Consider the following 18,880-nt stretch of genomic DNA (forward strand, 5'->3'; position numbering starts at 1 on the left):
CACCCTCCAAGCACAGAAAAGGTCCCCGTACCTGACCAGCTTTGGCTTGGGGTGCACGTTCCTCATGCGATATTTTGCCAGCCTCTTGTTGATGCAGTTGAAGGTGGCCCCTAAGAGGCCCCCACCGACCCCCATCAGGATGAAGAAACCCAGGTCCACGATGGTCCACAGGTGGCATTTTTTGTTAGACTCCGGACACTGGAGACGGGGGAGAAGAGACAAGACAAAGGGAAGTGGGGCAAATTCTTTGCGTGCTTTCATGGCCACAATCCAGTAATTTCTGTAACTTGGCCCTGGAGACCTGCTGTGGTGGTCTGTCAGCCACCGAATCAGAGGAGGAGGAGGAGGCGTGGGAATCAGGGCCAGCATCAGGGCAACCTGGGAGCTCTGAGGGAGAAGAGGGAATGGAGCTGGCAGAGAAAGAGACAGAGACGGGGCCTGGGCCATCCGTCAGCCCTCAGGTGGAGAGTCAACAGCCCCCAGGTCTGGAGGAGGCTGATGAGGAACAGCCGGGTCCAGTGCCTGACTGCAGATGCGCAGAAGGCAGAGGAGAGGAGAGCAGTGGAAATCTATGAGCCGGTCCTTGGGAAGGAATAGCTACCGCTGCTAGTGAAGCTCCACCCTCACTCTGGGGATAAAAGGCAGCGGGTGGAAATGAATAAATTGTGGTAGACAACTATTCATCTCCCTGCCGGACAGACTCGTTACCTTGTGGTGAGAGAGAAACTGTTTGCCGGGGCTGCCGACGCTCCTAATTAAAGGAATCTTTGAGTTCACGTCAGAGGGTTTGTCGTGTTTGGGGAGGTGGGTCAGAACCCCTCCATTAAGGAAGGCTCTGAGGCCATTCTTAGCCAGGGTTGCTTGTGTGAAAGGGCCCCTTCTATCTGGAAACCCCGGGGAAGGAAAGGCTAAATTATTATTAGCCTAGGACAGCGGTGGCTAACCTTTTTGGGCTCCCGTGACAAAAACTGTGCGCATACTCACGCTCACATGCCAGCACCCAGAAGGCAAAGTGCACCTCCCTGCCCCTTGTGCATGAGTGTGCAATCCCTCCCTACCCCCTTACCTGCACTGCGCCTCCCAGCTGATTTTCGGCTTGTTTAAGGCCTTTTTCGGCCTCCCAGAGGCTTGAGGAAAACTTCTGCAGGCTTTGCAGGCCGAAAAATGGGCCAGTTTCGTCAGTTCCGGAAATACAGGAAGTGACGAAACGGGCCTGTTTTTCGGCCTGCAAAAGCTTTCCTCAAGCCCGAAAATCAGCTGGGAGGCGTGCGCATGCGCAGTGAGGTAAGCTTGCCAGCGGCTCGCATGCCAGCACAAGTGGCTCTGGGTTCGCCATCACGGGCCTAGGACATTTTTCGACATTGGTGTTAGGGGGGAAAAAAGATGGTTTTTCTAACCAAGGAAAAGAGATTCAGGGTCAGGTAAGGCTTACCTTGAACTCTCCAAAATTCAGCAAGCCCGGCAACTGGAAAGAGCCCCAGCTTCCAAACTGAATGCCGGAGCGGAAGAAATTGAGGGTGAAGGTCGCAGACATGGAGCAGAAGAGCTGGAAGGAAAAGGTACACAAACCCAGGTCATTCCCAGGATCCGTGCGGCCATTTTCAAGGTCCCAAAGCTTGCCTCGACTTACGACCATTCTTTCGGTGACTTTGAAGTTACAACAGCACTGAAAAAAACACTGACTTACGACCGCTTTCCCACACTTAATAACCGTTGCAGCATCCATTCATGGCCACGTGATCAAAATCCGGATGCTTGGCAACTGACTCATGTTTATGACGGTTGAAGTACGATCTCCTTTTGCGACCTTCTTGACAAGTGAAGTCAATGGGGGAAGCCAGATTTCACTACTGGCAGTTGTTACGGACTGAACAACTGCCGTGATCCACAGAACAACCGTGGCAAGAAATGTCGTGAAAATGGGGACAAAATTCACTGAACAACAGCCTCGCTTAGCTGTGGAAATTTTGGGGCTCAATTGCAGTCGTAAGTTCGAGGACTGGCTGTCTATGCCATGGTCGGAGAGAAAAGGCCTGCCGACAGCTCTCCAGTAACACGTGAACACGGGACGCAGAGGTGGTCTTCAGCCAGTTCTGACCTGTTCCAGAGAACCGGTAGCGGAAATTTTGACTAGTTCGCAGAACCAGCAAATACCGCCTCTGGCTGGCCCCGCCCACATCTATTCTCCGCCTCCCGAGTCCCAGCTGATTGGCTGGGTCTCCTTTGGTTGCCCTGCCCAGGAGAACAGAGCTGGAAAGCAGGTTAATGGGGTGGGGAGGGAAGGGGGATTTTGCAGGATCCTTCCCCTGCCAAGACCACCAAGCCACACCCACAGAACCGGTCCTGATCCACCCGCCAGACCCACGGGGGCTGAGCCGAGAGTTTGGTCTCACCACTTTCCACGTGAGGCCCTGGTTCCAAAAGGAGGAGCCCTCTTCTAGGCTGAAAAGCGTCCCTCCGATGGGTGCCCCAAAGGCTGCGGCCACTCCAGCGGCCGCACCAGCAGACACAAAATCTCTCTTGTCCCTAAGAGTGGGGGGGAAAAAAACGCCTGAGAGGCAGGAATAACAAACGCGGGAGCAACGTCGTATTTTCCACACCCCGTCGGGAAAAGGGCATGTTTTAAGAAGTACATACAGTGGCTCACAGAAGATAGAACAACCAGGTAAGGAGGAACCTTGGAGGTCTTCTAGTCCAACCCCTTGCTCAAGCAGGAGACTGTATACTAGGGGGTAGTCAACCTTTTTATACCTAGCGCCCATTTTTGTATCTCTGTTAGTAGTAAAGTTTTCTCTAACCGCCCATAGGTCCCACGGTAATGGTGATTTATAAAGTAGCGGACAAAACCCCTAACGCCCACCATGAAAGCTGGAGCGCCCACTCGTGGGCGGTAGGGACCAGGTCGACTCCCACGGCTGTATACCATTCTGGACAAATAATTGGCCAATCGATGAATCGAAAAAGACCTAGGGATTCACACATGGTAACAGTCCTTCTCAGAATTTCTTACGGCTGTCCATGCTGGCTGGAAGCTAAACTGTACTTAGCAAGGTCTGTCAGACAAGCTCCAGCCAGCCAATCTACTGAGCCAAGAGGCTGATAGTTCAAAACATCACACAGCAGTTAAAGGAATTAGATTTATGGCCTTCAATTCAAGACGTGAGAGCCTCAGATCCACGTGGTTTTAAAACAGATTTTGAAAAGGTGGTGGTGTTCACTCCCTTCAAAAATGCCAAGGGAGAAAAAAAATGCAGGTAGTTTTATTCACCGTGGACTAGCTGGAGACTTTTTAAAGAGCTGAGTGGATTTCACAACGAGAAATTTTAAAAGAGGAGGAAAATAAATAGCTGCTCCATCCATGGGTGTCAGTTGTGGCCCAGTATCTGATTGGCAGCCAATCATGAAAGCGCCCATTAATCAGAGGGTTTCAACTGCTCTCCTAAAAGAGACCCAGCACTGCAACCCTATCCCACAGCGACACAGCAAATCTGAAAACACAGAGAGCCACTACCTTCTCCACTCAAGGAGCCAACATACCTGTCACTTCGGAAATAGGGGAAATTAAACCGGATCCTCCTTAAAGAGATACTCTGGAACTGCAGAAGGAAGGAAGGAAGGAAGGAAGGAAGGAAGGAAGGAAGGAAGGAAGGAAGGAAGGGAAGAATGGAGGAAGAGAAGGGAAGGAAGGAAGGAAGGAAGAAAGAGAGAGAGAGAGAAGAGAGAGAGAGAGAAAGAAAGAAGAAAGAAGAAAAAAGAAAGAAAGAAAGAAAGAAAGAAAGAAAGAAAGAAAGAAAGAAAGAAGGGAAGGAAGGGAGGAAGGAAGGGAAGGGAATGGAGGAAGGAAGGAAGGAAGGGGAAGGAAGAAAGAAAGAAAGAAAGAAAGAAAGAAAGAAAGAAAGAAAGAAAGAAAGAAAGAAAGAAAGAAAGAAAGAAAGAAAGAAAAAGAAAGAAGGAAGGAAGGAAGGAAGGAAGGGAAGGAAGGAAGGAAGAAAAAGAAAAGACAGAAAAGTAAGTGAATGTTGAAGGATAATTCCTGTTTTGCCAAGTATTATATGTATAGTGATGCTACATAGGTAATCCTCGACTTGCAACAGTTCACTTAGTGACCGTTTAAAGTGACAATGGCAGTGAAAAAAGGGACTTACGACTGTGTTTCACACTTACAACCATTGCAGCATCCCCGTGGTCACGTGATCAAAATTGAGAGGCTTGGCAACTGGCATGTACTTATGACGGGGTGCAGAGTCCCAGAGGTCATGGGATTCCCCCTTTGGCAAAGCCAATGAGGGAAGCCAGATGCGTTGAACCACCGGGTGGCTGATCTTAACAGCCGCAGGGATTCATTTAACACGCAAGAAAAGACGTAAAACAGGGCAAAACTCACTTAACAAATACCATAGAAACGTTTTATGAGTTGACCGTCTGACTTAGCAGCAGAAATGCTGGGTTCAATTGGGGTTGTAAGTCCCGCAATTATCTAGTGTCCATTTTTTAGGGGAAAGAAAAACGAAAAGATTAACTTAGTGGCGGGATTTAAATTGTTTTATCGCTGGTTCAGTGGGCATGGCTTGGTGGGCGTGTTCTGCGTGGAGGCACGCACTTTGCACGCACGTGCACCAAATGCATGCTTTGCGCATGTGCAGGGACTTTCCTACTGATCCTCTCCTGCAATCCTTCACCTCTCCCTGTGTGTTAAACAGCTGATGTGCGGCAATCTTCTGTGCCCATGAAGCAGCTAAGCCTCAAAAGCAGGAAATAATAGCCAATAGGGAGCCTAGGCGGGCAGGCAGGCCCAGCAGCTGATCGTTGGAGCAAACCAGTTCACTCCCAGTTGATCTTTCGAGCTACCGAACCGGGCCGAACCAGAATGCCATTGGATTAACTCTTCTTAATCTCACAACTATAAAAGCAGACACAAAGATCAGAACTCATACATCTGGGGCCCAGGGATCAGTGCCTATTCCAGGTTGGCCAAATTTGGAAACACGCAGGTGGCAGAACTGGGATTTTCCTGCCAGAAATCTTTGGCCCCGAATGAGAGATAACAGATAATCAGAGTTGGAAGAGACCTTGTAGGTCATCTAGTCCAAACGCCACCACCCCAAGTGGGAGACCCAACATCATTCCTGACAGAGGGCAGTCCAGTCTCTTCTTCAAAGTCCCAAGTGATGAGGCTCCCACAACTTCCGAGGGCAACTTCTCTTCCGTGGGTTGATTGTTCTCACTGTCAGAAAATTCCTCCTTATTTCCATAGTTGAATCTCTCCTTAATCAGTTTCCATCCATTCCATTTATATTGACTGCTTCCTAGTATGATTCGATTGCTTATTGTACCCTATGACTATTATTAAGTGTTGTACCTGATGATTCTTGACTCTTGACAAAATGTAATTTTTCTTATACGGACACTGAGAGCATTTGCACCAAGACAGATTCCTTGTGTGTCGAATCACACTAAAGAATTTTCTTTTTCTTTCTTTCTTTCTTTCTTTTTCTTTCTTTTCTTTCTTCTTTCTTTCTTTCTTTCTTTCTTTCTTTCTTCTTTCTTTCTTTTTCTTTCTTTCTTTCTTTCTTTCTTCCTTCCTTCCTTCCTTCCTTCCTTCCTTCCTTCCTTCCTTCCTTCCTTCCTTCCTTCCTTCCTTCCTTCTTCCTTCTTCTTCCTTTCCATCCATTATTCCTTGTCTGGTCTTCAGGTGCTTTAGAAAATAGCTTGACCCCCTCCTCCTCTCTGGGGCAGCGCCTCAAATATTGGAAGGCTGCTCTTCTGTTTCCCCTGGTCCTTCTCTTCCCTAGACTAGCCAGGCCCAATTCCTACAACCGTTCTTCATGTGTTTGAGCCTCCAGTCCCCTAATCATCCTGGTTGCTCTTCTCTGTACTTTTTCTAGAGCCTCAACATCTTTTTTAGTGGGGGGTGACCAAAACTGGATGCAGTACTCTAGGTGTGGTCTTACCAAGGCTTTATAGAGTGGGATTAATACCTCCTGAAACCTTCTGAAAAGTGTAACTAAAACTCTGCTTTTTTTATCTGCATTGGAACACACCAAGCACAGATCCGGAGAAGCATTTTCAGGAAAAAAAAAAAAAAAGCATTTCTGCCCCATTGGGATGAGCCTTGTGCTCGCGCTCACCTGAGGTAGGCCGGCCCCGACGATAGCGCCGCTGTGGATCATGGGGCCTTCCTTCCCTACGAAAAGACCTGGGAGAGAAAAGATATGGCTGGTTAACGGGAGAAAATCAGCGACTTTCCCAATGCCAGAAAGACCGAGGACCGATTTTGGGGTTACCTCCAGCCACGCTGCAAAGCACCCCCAGAGCTTTGCAGATCAGAGTCCGAAGACGCACGATCCCGGGGACCTTGACTCCGTTCAAGTAACACTTGATCTCTGGAATCCCAGATCCGGCAGCTACTGGCTGGAAAGGAAGCCACTGTCAACTAAAAAAACACTTCTTTGGTTTTTTTTAGTTGCCAGCAGAAAGGGAGCAGGGGAAAAGAGTGCATTCCTTAAATGCTTCAGATAACTGCTAGGCAGCCGAAGCTGTTGGCGCGCAAGATTGTTACTGGAGAGCATAATTGATGTGTGATGACCCAGGGTGGGATACAAAACAAACACAGTCACAGAAAACAGGGGAAGCCCCTTTTATTCCTTCACTTTGCTTCCAAGCTCTGAATATTCTTGACGGAAGACAAAAAACTCCCACACAGTTACACGAAGAAGGAAAAGCAACACAAACCAGGCAAGATAAGGGCTGGAGGACGTCCACAGATTAACACACACTGGGAAGGATGCCAAACTCAGAGAGGAACTATAACTAGAGATATTTCCATGCTTTGTTTCCAGCGTTCGCCAGTATGCAGGCCCATACTCTTATTCAGTTGTCACAGCTGCAGCCCATGAAGGGGATCGAGGCCCTCTCCTCCAGAATAGACCACATCTCTCCCTTATCCTCTCCTCCCTGCGTGCCCTAGGATTGAGAGGGGATGGGCCTGGGTCCTCCTCTGACTGCTCAGCCGGCCTCTGCCCTTCCCCAGCCTCCTCCACAACCTCCGGAGCCCCACTTCCACTCCCTGCCGGCTCTTCCTCCTCTCCCTCAGAGTCAGTCTCCACCAGGGGCAGGACATGATGAATCTTGGCTATGGATGTGTCCCACTGGAGAATATACATCTGGGGGAGGGGGAGGGGGGAAGACCAGGGTCAAGGGTGAAATGAAGGATGTATCAGAGTCGGCTGCAACCAGGAAACACTGACATGTTAACTCCTAATAAATCAATCTTGTTTACCCTGAGAGATGTGGCTAGAGACCTATGATTTGAATGGGGGTGCCTGTTGGAGCCCTGACAGCCACAACACGGGAGGCTGTGATGGACTCTGGAGAGGCAAGGGCTCCCGGGACAAAACTAGACCCCAATTAGTCCGCAGTGCTGGGAATGAAGGAGGCTGTTTAACCTGGTTGAGAGCAAACTAGGAAACAATGGCAGTAAGGAAACAAGAAGGCTCCCGTTTACCTGCCTAATTCTTCAGTACAGGTGGTCCTTGATTTATGACGTGACCGTTCGAAGTTGCAACAACACTGAAACAAGTGACTTAGGGCTTGTTTTTTCCCCCACAGTTACGACCGTTGCAGCATCCCCATGGGCCGAGCAATCCAAATTCAGACGTTTGGCAAGTAGCTCATTTTTATGACGGTGGTGCTGCTGGGATCACGTTTTGCAACCTTCTGACAAGCGAAGTCGCTGGGGAAGCCAGATTCAAATCTTTTTAAAGCACATTCAGAATAGAGCTGGAAGGGACCTTGGAGGTCTTCTAGTCCAGCCCCCTGCTCGAACAGGAGACCCTATACCTGTGATGGTGAATCTATGGCACGCGTGCCACAGGTGGCATGCAGAGCCATTTGTGCAGGCACGCGAGCCCTAGCCAAACTTACCTGCGCTGTGCATGCGTGTGTCTCCCAGCTGATTTTTTCGGCCCGTTTGAGGCCGTTTTCACCCTCCCGGAGGCTCGAGGGAAGCCTCTATAGCTTCGGGAGGCCAAAAAACGGGTCTTCTGGAAATTACAGAAGTGCCAAAATGGGCCCGTTTTTTGGCCTCCAAAAGGCTGCAGAGGCTTCCCTTGAGACTCTGGGAGGGCAAAAAAGGCCTCAAACGGGCCGAAAAGATCAGCCGGGAGGCGCGTGCATGTGCAGTGCAGGTAAGGGAGGGGGTTGCACACGCATGCGCAGGGGCACACCACAACAAAATGGTCCACCATCACTGCCCTATCCCATTTCAGACAAATGGTTGTCCAGTCTCTTCCTAAAAGCTTCCAGTGTTTGAGCATTCACAACTTCTGGAAGCAAGCAGTTCCACTGGTTAATTGCTCTAACTGTCAGGAAGTTTCTCCTTAACTCCAGGTCGCTTCTCTCCTTTATTACTTTCCATCCATCGTTAGTAACAACCACGTCTCTAGCCTGACAACTGCAAAGATTCACTTAACCAATGTGGCCAGAAAGGTCATAAAAAGGGGCAAAACTCACATTTATTTGTAAAATTTATTAGCCGCCCATCATGCCAGATGGTAATTCTGGGCGGCTTACACTATTTAAAGGTATTATATAATTTATAATGATATGAATACAATACCATAAGTACAGTGAGACACTTAAGTCACTGACTTGCTTAGCGATGGAAATGCTGGGCTCAACTGTCGTCGTAGGTCGAGGAATCTACCTTTTGGGTTTAATGGGAAAAGACTTGGGAAGAAAAAAAGCTGGAACTTCGTTGCTCTACATGTTGAGGGCAGCAAGATTACTTCACGCCCCAAAATGGAAGGACACTTTGGATGAATGGCTGCAAAAGCTGATGAGTTGGCAGAGATGGCTAAACCGAGGGCTTTGACTGAAGGAAAAAAGCAACAATAACTTTTGCTTCAACTTGGAAACTGCTTCTGGGCTTTGTGATCAAAAAATATGAAATTTTTATTGTGCGTTTTAGGCAGGGCATTCTTGTACTGCTCCAGACTTGATTAGACAGGTTTGTTGTTATAAAAATGACCACTTTATATTACTATGTAAAAGTAAAAAGCTGAGCTTGGATATTATCTTACACAACTGCACCAAAGGGAAATCAACATCTTTTCTTTCTTTCCTCCCTTTTTCCCTACATTTTCTCCTTCACTTTCCCCATCCCCTATCTTTCCTACTATTTTCTTTTGTATTTTACATTATAAACTAATTTTTTTAAAAGTTGATGACTCTACTGAAATTTCAACTCTCGTAAGTGCCATCTTGTCATTCCCCCATAGGAGTCTGACTCTGAGGAGGAAGACGAACAGCTGACAGGGATTGGGAGTGTGGCTCTGGTGGCTGTGGAGGAAACTGGGGAAGGGCACAGTCCGGCTCGGCAGAGCAGGGGAGAGAGGTAGAACAAGGGAGAGGGGGTTCAGAGGAAGACCAAGGCCCACCTCCTCTTAATCCTAGGGCATGCAGGGAGGAACAGAGAAGAGAGCAACGTGGGTGGCATGGCTTATGAGGGAGGAAAGGGCCCTGATTCCCTTCACAAGCCACACCTAGGGAGTTTAAAGGAGAGGCAGTTTGCGAGGGGCATTTGTTGGAAACAAATATTGAATTTATCTTGGTTGCGGTTATCTTGGTTATTAAGAGTTCCTGGCATCCTCCCAACTGGTTTGATTTACTGCTGCGTTACTTCACTTCTGGACCTTCTTATCGTGCCCTGCTGGATTTGTTGCCTTATCTTGCTTGGTTGGATTTATAGTTTAAACTTTTCTGTTTACAATGTTTTGCACTGGGGTTTCTTCAGCCAAAGACCGTTGCAGGTTCCTGGGAGAGTTTTTCTCCAAACCGGAAGGTAACCGGGACCTTAGGGGCGAAGCTGGAGCTAATAAAGGGACCCGGAATTATTACCTGGCTGGGTTGTCTTTGTGCCACAACCCAGGTCATCACGTATGTATTCTTCTCGTACGTATGATAGTCCTTGTATTGGCAATTGTAAATCTATTCCCTGCGAACCGGAAGGGAAGCCTTACCTGGATTAAGACAAAGAGGCTGGCCAGGAAGATGAAGGTGAGGTTGAAGCCCAGCAGCTCGAGCAGAGAGATGGCTAGGCAACCTTTTTCGCTGCAGTCCTCCACCGCTAACAGAGGCGGAGTCAAGGAAAGGAAGGAGAAGCACCAAGCGACGTTCATGAAAATGTACCCGGCCCAAGAGGAAGGAAACTGCTTCGCCCCAAACAATGGGCCCTGCCCAAGGCCAGCAGGATTCCTCCAATGGGGCGATTGGCGTTTCCCACCCACCCCCATCCAAAGTAGAAAAGATACAGTTCTGCACCACGTGGAATTTGATTCTGGTGAAGAGGTGGACGAAAAAGTCTACAAAAAGGCCCACCTGCAGAGGGAAGGAATAAGGCAATTAAAAAAAAATCAATGGCATGGGTAATCCTAGACTTACAACAGTTCATTTAGTGACTATTCAAAGTTATAAAGCAGTACTCCAGGTCTACTTCTGCTGCCTGATGGCTGCCTGCAATTTGGCAGTTCAAAACTCACCAGCCTCAAGGTTGACTCAGACTATTGCTGTTCCAATGGCTGATGGCCTCAAAAGTAAGTGCTATTATTGCTAATAATAAGAGCCGTGGTGGGTCAGTGGTTAGAATACAGTATTTCAGGCTGACTCTGCCCACTGCCAGCAATTCGATCCTGACCAACTGGCTCCAGGATGACTTGGCCTTCCATCCTTCTGAGGTGGGTAAAATGAGGACCCAGATTGTTGGGGACAAGAGGCTGACTCTGTAAACCGCTTAGAGAGGGATTTAAAAGCACTGTGAAGCGGTATATAAGTCTATTGCCCTTCCTTCCTTCCTTCCCTGCTCCTCTCCGTCACAAAGGCGAAGAAAAGCCAGCGCTGTCCGAAGACGTCTCCGTGGTCCTGTGGCCAGCAGGACTAAACACCGAAGGTGCACGTAGCGCTGTTCCCTTCCCACCAAAGGGGTCCCTATTTTTCTACTTGCATTTTTACATGCTTTTGAACTGCTAGGTTGGCAGAAGCTGGGACAAATAACGGGAGCCCACTCGTTATGCAGCGCTAGGGATTCGAACCACCAAACCATGAAGCGGTATATAAGCGCAATTGCTATTTTCCTTCCTTCCTCCCTCCCTCCCTCCCTCCCCTGTGGTTAGAATATGGTATTGCAGGCAAACTCTGGCCATTGCCACCAGTTCAATTCTAACTGGCTCAAGGTTGACTCAGCCTCCCGTCCTTCCGAGATGGGTAAAAGGAGGACCCAGATTGTTTGGGTCAAGAGGCTGATTCTAAACAGCTTAGAAAGGGCTGTAAAAGCAACTGTGATGCGGTGTAAAAGTCTAAGTGCTATTGCTATCTTCCTTCCTTCCTTCCTTCCTTCCTTCCTTCCTTCCTTCCTTCCTTCCTTCTCTCCCTCCCTCCTAGTAGTTAAAATGAAGTATTTATTTATTTATTTATTTTATATTGCTGCCTATTCGCCCATGGCAACTCGAGGCGGCATGCACAATGTAAAACCATATTTAAAACAAACAATAAAAATAAAAACAATAAAAACTAACAAAAAAAATCAAATAAATTAGTAAAGTACAATAGAACAAAATTTGGGAAAAGCAAAAACAACAGAAAATCAAAAACCAACTCCCCTCCCCCTCCCTGAGGACAGATCACACTAGCTACCCGACGGGCTCCATTCCTCCCTGGGCTCCCCAGGCCGGCTGGCAAAACCAGGTCTTCCTCAGTGCCTTTCGGAAGAGTATTAATGAGGAGGCCATTCTAATCTCTTGGGGGGGCGGGAGGGGGGGGGGATGACGTTCCAGAGGGAGGGAGCCACCACAGAGAAGAACCTGCTTCTGGGTCCCACCAGGTGTATCTCCCTCAGAGGTGGGACTCACAACATCCCCTGCCTCCTCGCTCTAATGGGTCGGGTGGCTGTGATTGACAAGAGAGGTTTCCTCAGATCACCAGGAGCACAAGCCACGAAGGGCTTTAAAGGTGACCACCAGCACCTTGAATTGCACCTGGAAGCAAATCGGCAGCCAGTGCAGCTCCTGCAGGAGAGGTGCTACATATGATTGCCGGGTTCTGCATAAAACCATGCGGGCTGCTGCATGGTTCCGGATGCTTTTCAAGGGCAGCCCCACGTAGAGCGCCTTGCAATAATCAAGACGGGAACCTCTGATCCGGGAAAGGGCGTAACTGGTGCGCAACTCGCAGTTGCGCAAAGGCCCTCCTGGCCACGACCGCCACCTGCTCTTCGAACAGGAGTCGTGAGTCCCGGAAAACCCCTAAGTTACACACAGGGTCTGTTTGTGGGTAGTGCCACCCCATCCAAGACTAAAGGTGGTAATTCTCCCTGAGCCAACGAACCCCAAACCCAAAGCCGTTCGGTCTTGCAAGGGTTTAGTTTCAACCCTTCCTCCCCATCGAACCCCCAATTGCCTCCAGGCACTGCGAGGGGGAGGACACAGCAGCACTTAACTCACCACGGGCCGAGACACACAGCCGAGTATCATCAGCATATTGGTGATACTTCAGTCCATGGTGACGGACAGTCTCAGCCAGCGGCTTCATATAAATGTTGAACAGGAGCGGAGAGAGTACCGAGCCCTGAAGTACTGCAGGCTAATTCTGCCCACTGCTAGGAGTTCGATCCTGACCGACTGGCTCCAGGTGGACTCAGCCTTCCATCCTTCCGAGGTGGGTCAAATGAGGACCCAAAATTGTTGGGGGAAAGAGGCTGACTCTGCAAACCACTTAAGAGAGGGCTGCAAAGCAGCACGTAAGCCTAAGGGCTATTTCTATTGTTACAACAGCATTGAAACAAGTGGCTTAGGACCATTTTTCACAATTACGACCGTTGCAGCATCTCCATGGTCATGTCATGTATATTTGAATGAACAACTGGCTCACGTTTATGACGGTCACAGTGTCCCGGAATCATGTGATCACCTTTGGTGACCTGCTTACAAGCAATGTCAATGGGGGTAACCAAGATTCACTTCATGACCATGTGACTCATTTAAGAACGGCAGTGATTGGCTGAAGAAATGTGAGAAAAGTCGTAAAATGGGACAAAACTCACTTTATGTTCTGACCCAAACCTGGTTCCCAGAGAGCAAACACAAGACAAAGATGCCAGCACCACCTTTTAAGGTTTCATTTACGAATCCTGTTTCTTCACAGATCAAAGGCTGCTTCCAACTAATTAGCTCTGATAAGGAAGAGCCAAGTTTTTGCAAGGCTGCCAAGAACACCAGATAAAGCTACTAAACAGTAAATCAAAGAGTCTCCAAACACCAACTCAGATATGCTAACATCCACCAGGCTCGAGTATAAAACTTCTTTGCTTCCTGCAAAGAACTCCGGTTTCTCAGCTGGCTTTTATCTCTTGAGGGAGGGGCCATTACCTTGCAGCCTTACTCCCGAGTCGCCCGTGCTCCTGCAGCTGCCCTTTCCTTCGAGCAGCCCTGAGCGCACGCGCACTGAGCACAGGCTCCTCGGGGACCTCTTCCTCACTGCTGCCAGCCTCCACCATCTCCACTCCCTGATGGTCCTGGCCCCACCCCTGCATCCCACGCAGGCCCCTCATCCGAGTCCTCGCTCTCCGAGACCTCAGCCGCCCGCACCTGCTGCCGGCGAACCACAACGCTTTTGGGGGGCTCAATTGTGGTCGTAAGTCGAGGAATACCTCTACCTTGTCCACCGTCTTACAGTTTGCTTGTTATCAACTGCAGATTATACACTGCTCAGTGAGGCAAAGGTAAGAAGGGCCGAACGCCGGAGGCTTACCATCCCCGTGCAAACTCCAATGGCAAAAACCATCATCCACTTCACCGCTTCATAGCGCTGGCCTTTCTGAAAGGGAGGAAGACAAAGGCAAACATCAGGTTACTAGATCTCATAGTTGCTTTGGGAAGATGTGATACGCCTTACACAACTTGCTTAAACAAATGGTCATATGCTTCCTTTTTTAAAAAAAAAAAAACCAGACGTCCCAAACGTGCTTTTTATTTTTTTTTCAGGAGGCTAACTGGAGTTTCTTGTTTTTTCCTTTTGAAGATGTTTTGCTTCTCATCCCAGAAGCTTCTTCAGTTCTGACTGGATGATGGTGGGGAATGGAAGGATTTATTTTCCTTGCAGGCAGCTAGTCACTGCCATCCTTTTAGAGCAGAGGGTCCTCAAACTTCACAGTTTTGAGACTTGTGGATTTCAACTCCCAGAATTCCTCCTCCAGTCAGGTTCACTCAGGAATTCTGGGAGTTGAAGTCCACAAGTCTTAAAACTTGCCCAGTTTGAGGACCCTGGTTTTAGAGGGTCCTTGAGGCCACTTGGAGGTTTGTCTTGTGTCCTCGGGGTCACCTGAGTGGGGCAAATGGTTCCTGTATGTGGCCTGCACTTTTTCGGGCAATCCATTCGTACTCCCAGACCACTGGAAGGGTGTTCATCTCAAATGGCCTAACTCCAAGTCCTCCAGGTCATGGTCAGCCCAAAGGCGCTTTTTCCACTGGATTTTTCTTGTTTTTTTCTTTGAAGGTGTTTCTGGGTGACTGAGAATCTCTACAGGCTCTTAGCTATACAATTTGGGGTGAACAACCTTTGAATGGTGTGGGAACAGGAAGGGATTTCCAGGGGGGAAATTTGCAGGCTACGGAAAACATTAGCACTACTCAGGTGACCCCGAGGACAGGGACAAACCTCCAAGTGGCCTCAGCGGCTCTCTGAAAGGACGCAAACGACCAGCTGTCTGCAAGGAATAGGAATCCTTCCATTATTCCCCACCACCCTCCAGTCAGAGCTGAAGAAGCTCCTTGGATGAGAAGTGACACATCTTCAAAGGAAAACCAGAAAGTCCAGCTGCCTCCTGAAAAAGCACCTTTGGGACAACCACGACCTACGTGACTGAGAATCTCTGGACCCTGAAAACCAGAACTGTGTTTCACTTCCAGCACCAAATTGTGCTCAGAGCCTTTTGATAACCAGGTTGTGCCCATGGATGGTGTGAGGGTTTTTCCTTCAATCAACATTCCCTGGGCAAAGGTAGGCCAGGGCACCTGGGGCGGGGATGATAAAGCTACACGTTGGTCAAATCCACGCCACAACACATAGCTCAACTTTGGAAGGGTTTGCAATCCGACCTGCCAACTTGGCCTCGTCTCCAAAGATTAGATTAGTTTACACAGGGAAAAACTATCAGCCAATGTTGATATATTCCCAGACCCCTAAACCGTAGCAATTTACTAAAAGAAACCCACACATTGTTCTCTATGAGTGGTCCTCGACTTACAACGGATCGTTTAGTGACCGATCAAAGTTACAACAGCTGGGGGGGGGAGTGACTTAACACCCTTTTTCATACTTACAACCATTGCAACATCTCCACAGTCACGTGAGCAAAATTCAGGCATTTGGCAACTGACTCGTACTTATGACAGTTGCAACATTTCCACAATCATTCAGGTGCTTGGTAACTGACTCATACTTATGACAGTTACAACATTTCCACAATCATTCAGGCGCTTGGCAACTGACTTGTACTTATGACAGTTACAACATTTCCACAATCATTCAGGCGCTTGGCAACTGACTCGTACTTATGACAGTTGCAACATTTCCACAATCATTCAGGTGCTTGGTAACTGACTCGTACTTATGACAGTTGCAACATTTCCACAATCATTCAGGTGCTTGGCAACTGACTCGTACTTATGACAGTTGCAACATCTCCCAATCATGGGATCAAAATTCAGGCGCTTGGCAACGGACTCGTACTTATGACAGCTGCAGCATCCCGGGATCACACGATCCGCCTTTTGCAACCTTCTGACGAGCAAAGTCTATGAGCAGGCCAGATTCACTTAACAACCATATTATTAACTTAAGAACTGCAGTATTCACCTAACAACGGAGTCAAGAAAAGTCGCAACATTCATTTAACAAATGTCTCACTTAGCAACAAAACTCAATCGTTGTCGTAAGTTGAAGACTACCCGTAATTACTCCTGCTCTTTACCTACCCCCTGGATGGAGAATATGGAGGGAAGCATGGATTTGACACGTAGAGTGCCTCTCACAGTGACGTCAACACGCTTTGAAGGCAATTCAAATATTCCTCTATCCCCAGCCACGCAAGGGATCCCCTTCCACAATGTGATTTCTTAAAACTTATGACCCACCGCGATCAAGACTCCCGTTACGTCTTACCTTGTTATCGAGACTTTCTAGGACTTCCAAGTATGGCTCATTGAGGCACCGATCATAATCCAAACTCTGGAGGGGAGAAATGAAATGTCAATCTTTTCAGAGAGACAAGCAGGCTATAGCCAACTTTAAAGCAAAAAAGGCATTTAATGTGCTAGCTGGATCCACACATCACACTACAGGGTAGTCCCCGACTTACAACAGTTCATCTAGTGACTTTCGAAGCTACAGCAGCACTGAACATGGGGACTTACAGCCGTTTTCCACACTTACGACCCTGGCAGCATTCCCACCCACGTTCAAGGGATCCGACATTCAGAGGCTTGGCAACTGACTCACTTTCATGAGAGCTGCAATATTCTGGGGTCACGTGATCCCCTTTTGCAACTTTCCGACAAGCAAAGTCAATGGGGAAAAAAACAGATTCACTGAACAATTGGAACAAAACTCAATTAACAAATGTTTTGCTTAACGACAAAAATCTGGGTCTCAATTGAAGTCCTAAGTCGAGGACTATATGACAAACTCCATAATAATAATCTTAATCTATATACATACATATGCATACATACATACATACATATATATATATATATATATATATATATATATATACACACACGTATAAAAGCAAAATACCACTCCACGCATCATCACAAAATCCCCAGAACCGTAAAGCCTACAAACTTGAAATTTGGCACATATGTTCCTCTTGGCTTCTAGGTGCTAAAAAAGGATTTTTCAAAATGACCATCAGAGCCATTAATATTTCGTATATTATTATTATTCCCACGCTCTGTTGCTAAGGATTTCTACTTCCCCTCCCCACCTGAAAAAGGATCTGTTCCAAATGCAAAACACAGAGGAGTTTCAGTTTCACAGCACCAAGCAGCTTTAGCACAGAACAGTTGAGCTAAGCCACTCCCAGGCTCCTTGCTGTCTCCTTCCTGCTCACACAGTAAATACTATTTCAGTTTCCAAACAGCCCTCAACTCTCTCACACACTGACAGGACGCTAGCCAGATGAATACCGGTGGATGCTGGTTGGCAGAGGCAGAATTTTTCCCCTTATTTTCCTCCCCCAAACTAAGCCCGACCACATAGTTTCACAGTGAAGCACGGGTATCGAGCTAGTCCTATGATAAACTAACTGATCAACCCCAATTTTGAGTGCTGCAAGAAGTTGGCTGCTATGTAACTAAACCCCCCCTCTCTGGTGTAGCTGAAAATGCCATCCTAAAAGCACTTTATGGTGACTCAACCTTCTTGTCCAAGCCATTTTCTTTCCAGCCGTACACAAAGAAACTTGCCATTCTTCCAGGCTGTGTTGTCCTGCCTACAATCCTGAGATTTCTTTATGGTTTTGGGCAGGGCCTTCCTCTCCAAGCTCGTTTCAATTTAGTTTCTGCACAGTTCATTACCAAACTAGGTAAACATCAGCAGCAGGATTACAGTCAACAAAACGTTCAAGAAACGGAAACAAACTTGGAGAGCAAACCAAAAGCCAAAATCTAAAACCCGAGGTACAAGTATTTTCTATTATTTCAAAATTTCTTTGTGCAGAAGCAGAAAACTCCCAGCAACATTTTTTTTTCTGCAATGCTTCATGTTCTTCCTAACAAATTAAGCTAATTTTTTTTTTTGGGGGGGGGGGAGGCATTTCACCTCATAGTCTTTACGGGGCAGAATTTCGTCGTCTTCATCCTCTGTCTCCCCAAGGATAGTCTGCAAAATAAATAAATAAATAAACCAACAGGTCAATATGATAAAAGGCAAACCAGCTATATTCATAACCGACCAACATCCAAGAAAAAATAAATCAATTAAAAAATGAAAATGAAAAAGCCAAGATTTTTGCATGAAGTGCCTTGGGAAACACCCAGGCACCTTAACTGAAGTCGTTGCCACGCCAAAGAGGCAAGACTTCTGTTTTCATTTTTAAGTTTTTGTTCTTTCAATTTAAAGGGTTTTTTTTATTTCTGTGGTTCTCTTGTGTCACAAAAAAAAATTGTTTTCTTTTTTTTAATTATGATTATTTCTCCTCCCCTTCCAAACCTTCTCAGAAAACTTGGCAGCGCATTCTGAATTTTGAACCTCTTGGTTCAGCAATGGCACTCTGTACGTGCTCAGAGGTGCCCTCTCCACTTTGCTGTGAGGTAAGAGCAAAAAAAAAAAAAAATTGCTACCACACCCAGCCTAATTTGCATATGCAAATATGATGAGGCCCCCCTCCCCCCCAAAATATACTGAAAAGGGGGGGGTCCAACAAAGGAAGCCCCTCCCAGCCCAACCCTCACCAGCTCTTCCGGGGTGCGGCTCTCTCTTTCCCCACAGCAGCAGCAGCACCCGCAACATCCCCCCCGGCACCCCGCCGCCATCGTCGCCCCTCAAGGAGCCCACTCTGGTGCCCCCCAAAAAGCAGCCCGCCTTCGCGCATGCGCTTCGCAGAAAGCGGAAAAAGGAGGGCGTTCCTTTAAGAAAGCTTTCCGCTCATTGGAAACGGCAGCTTCGGGGCGGAAGTTGTTCGTTCGGCCATCTTTAACGTGGGCGGTGAAATAGGAAGTGGAGCTGTAGAGCTAGGAAGAGGAGAGATGCAATCTTTTGTGTAAAGGAGACTTCCTCAAGAATTACCATTAAATATTTTTTTTTAAATATGTTATTAGTAGCAGCA

At 47.6% G+C, this 18,880-nt stretch overlaps 2 protein-coding genes across 2 annotated transcripts in view; one reads left to right on the forward strand and one right to left on the reverse strand.

The window, feature by feature from the left end:
* Positions 1-18,655, reverse strand: part of CLCN6 (Cl-/H+ antiporter 6) — a 36,709-nt gene extending 18,054 nt beyond the window's left edge. Inside the window, exons 1-12 of the mRNA XM_026721203.2 lie at positions 18,507-18,655; positions 17,875-17,934; positions 16,213-16,278; positions 13,801-13,866; positions 10,311-10,377; positions 10,020-10,126; positions 6,285-6,411; positions 6,129-6,196; positions 3,538-3,596; positions 2,394-2,526; positions 1,433-1,546; positions 32-198 (exon numbers count right to left, since the gene is read on the reverse strand). Coding sequence (XP_026576988.1) covers positions 32-198; positions 1,433-1,546; positions 2,394-2,526; positions 3,538-3,596; positions 6,129-6,196; positions 6,285-6,411; positions 10,020-10,126; positions 10,311-10,377; positions 13,801-13,866; positions 16,213-16,278; positions 17,875-17,934; positions 18,507-18,587 — 1,115 coding nt within the window. The 5' untranslated portion in view covers positions 18,588-18,655. The remainder of the gene's footprint in view (positions 1-31; positions 199-1,432; positions 1,547-2,393; positions 2,527-3,537; positions 3,597-6,128; positions 6,197-6,284; positions 6,412-10,019; positions 10,127-10,310; positions 10,378-13,800; positions 13,867-16,212; positions 16,279-17,874; positions 17,935-18,506) is intronic.
* LOC148124493 (G protein-coupled receptor family C group 6 member A-like) overlaps positions 1-18,880 on the forward strand; it is a 393,462-nt gene that overhangs the window by 206,970 nt on the left and 167,612 nt on the right. The window lies entirely within an intron of this gene.

This window comes from Pseudonaja textilis, chromosome 18 (assembly GCF_049901715.1).
Source record: "Pseudonaja textilis isolate UNSWEBS1 chromosome 18, rPseTex1.2, whole genome shotgun sequence".
NCBI lineage: Eukaryota > Metazoa > Chordata > Lepidosauria > Squamata > Elapidae > Pseudonaja > Pseudonaja textilis.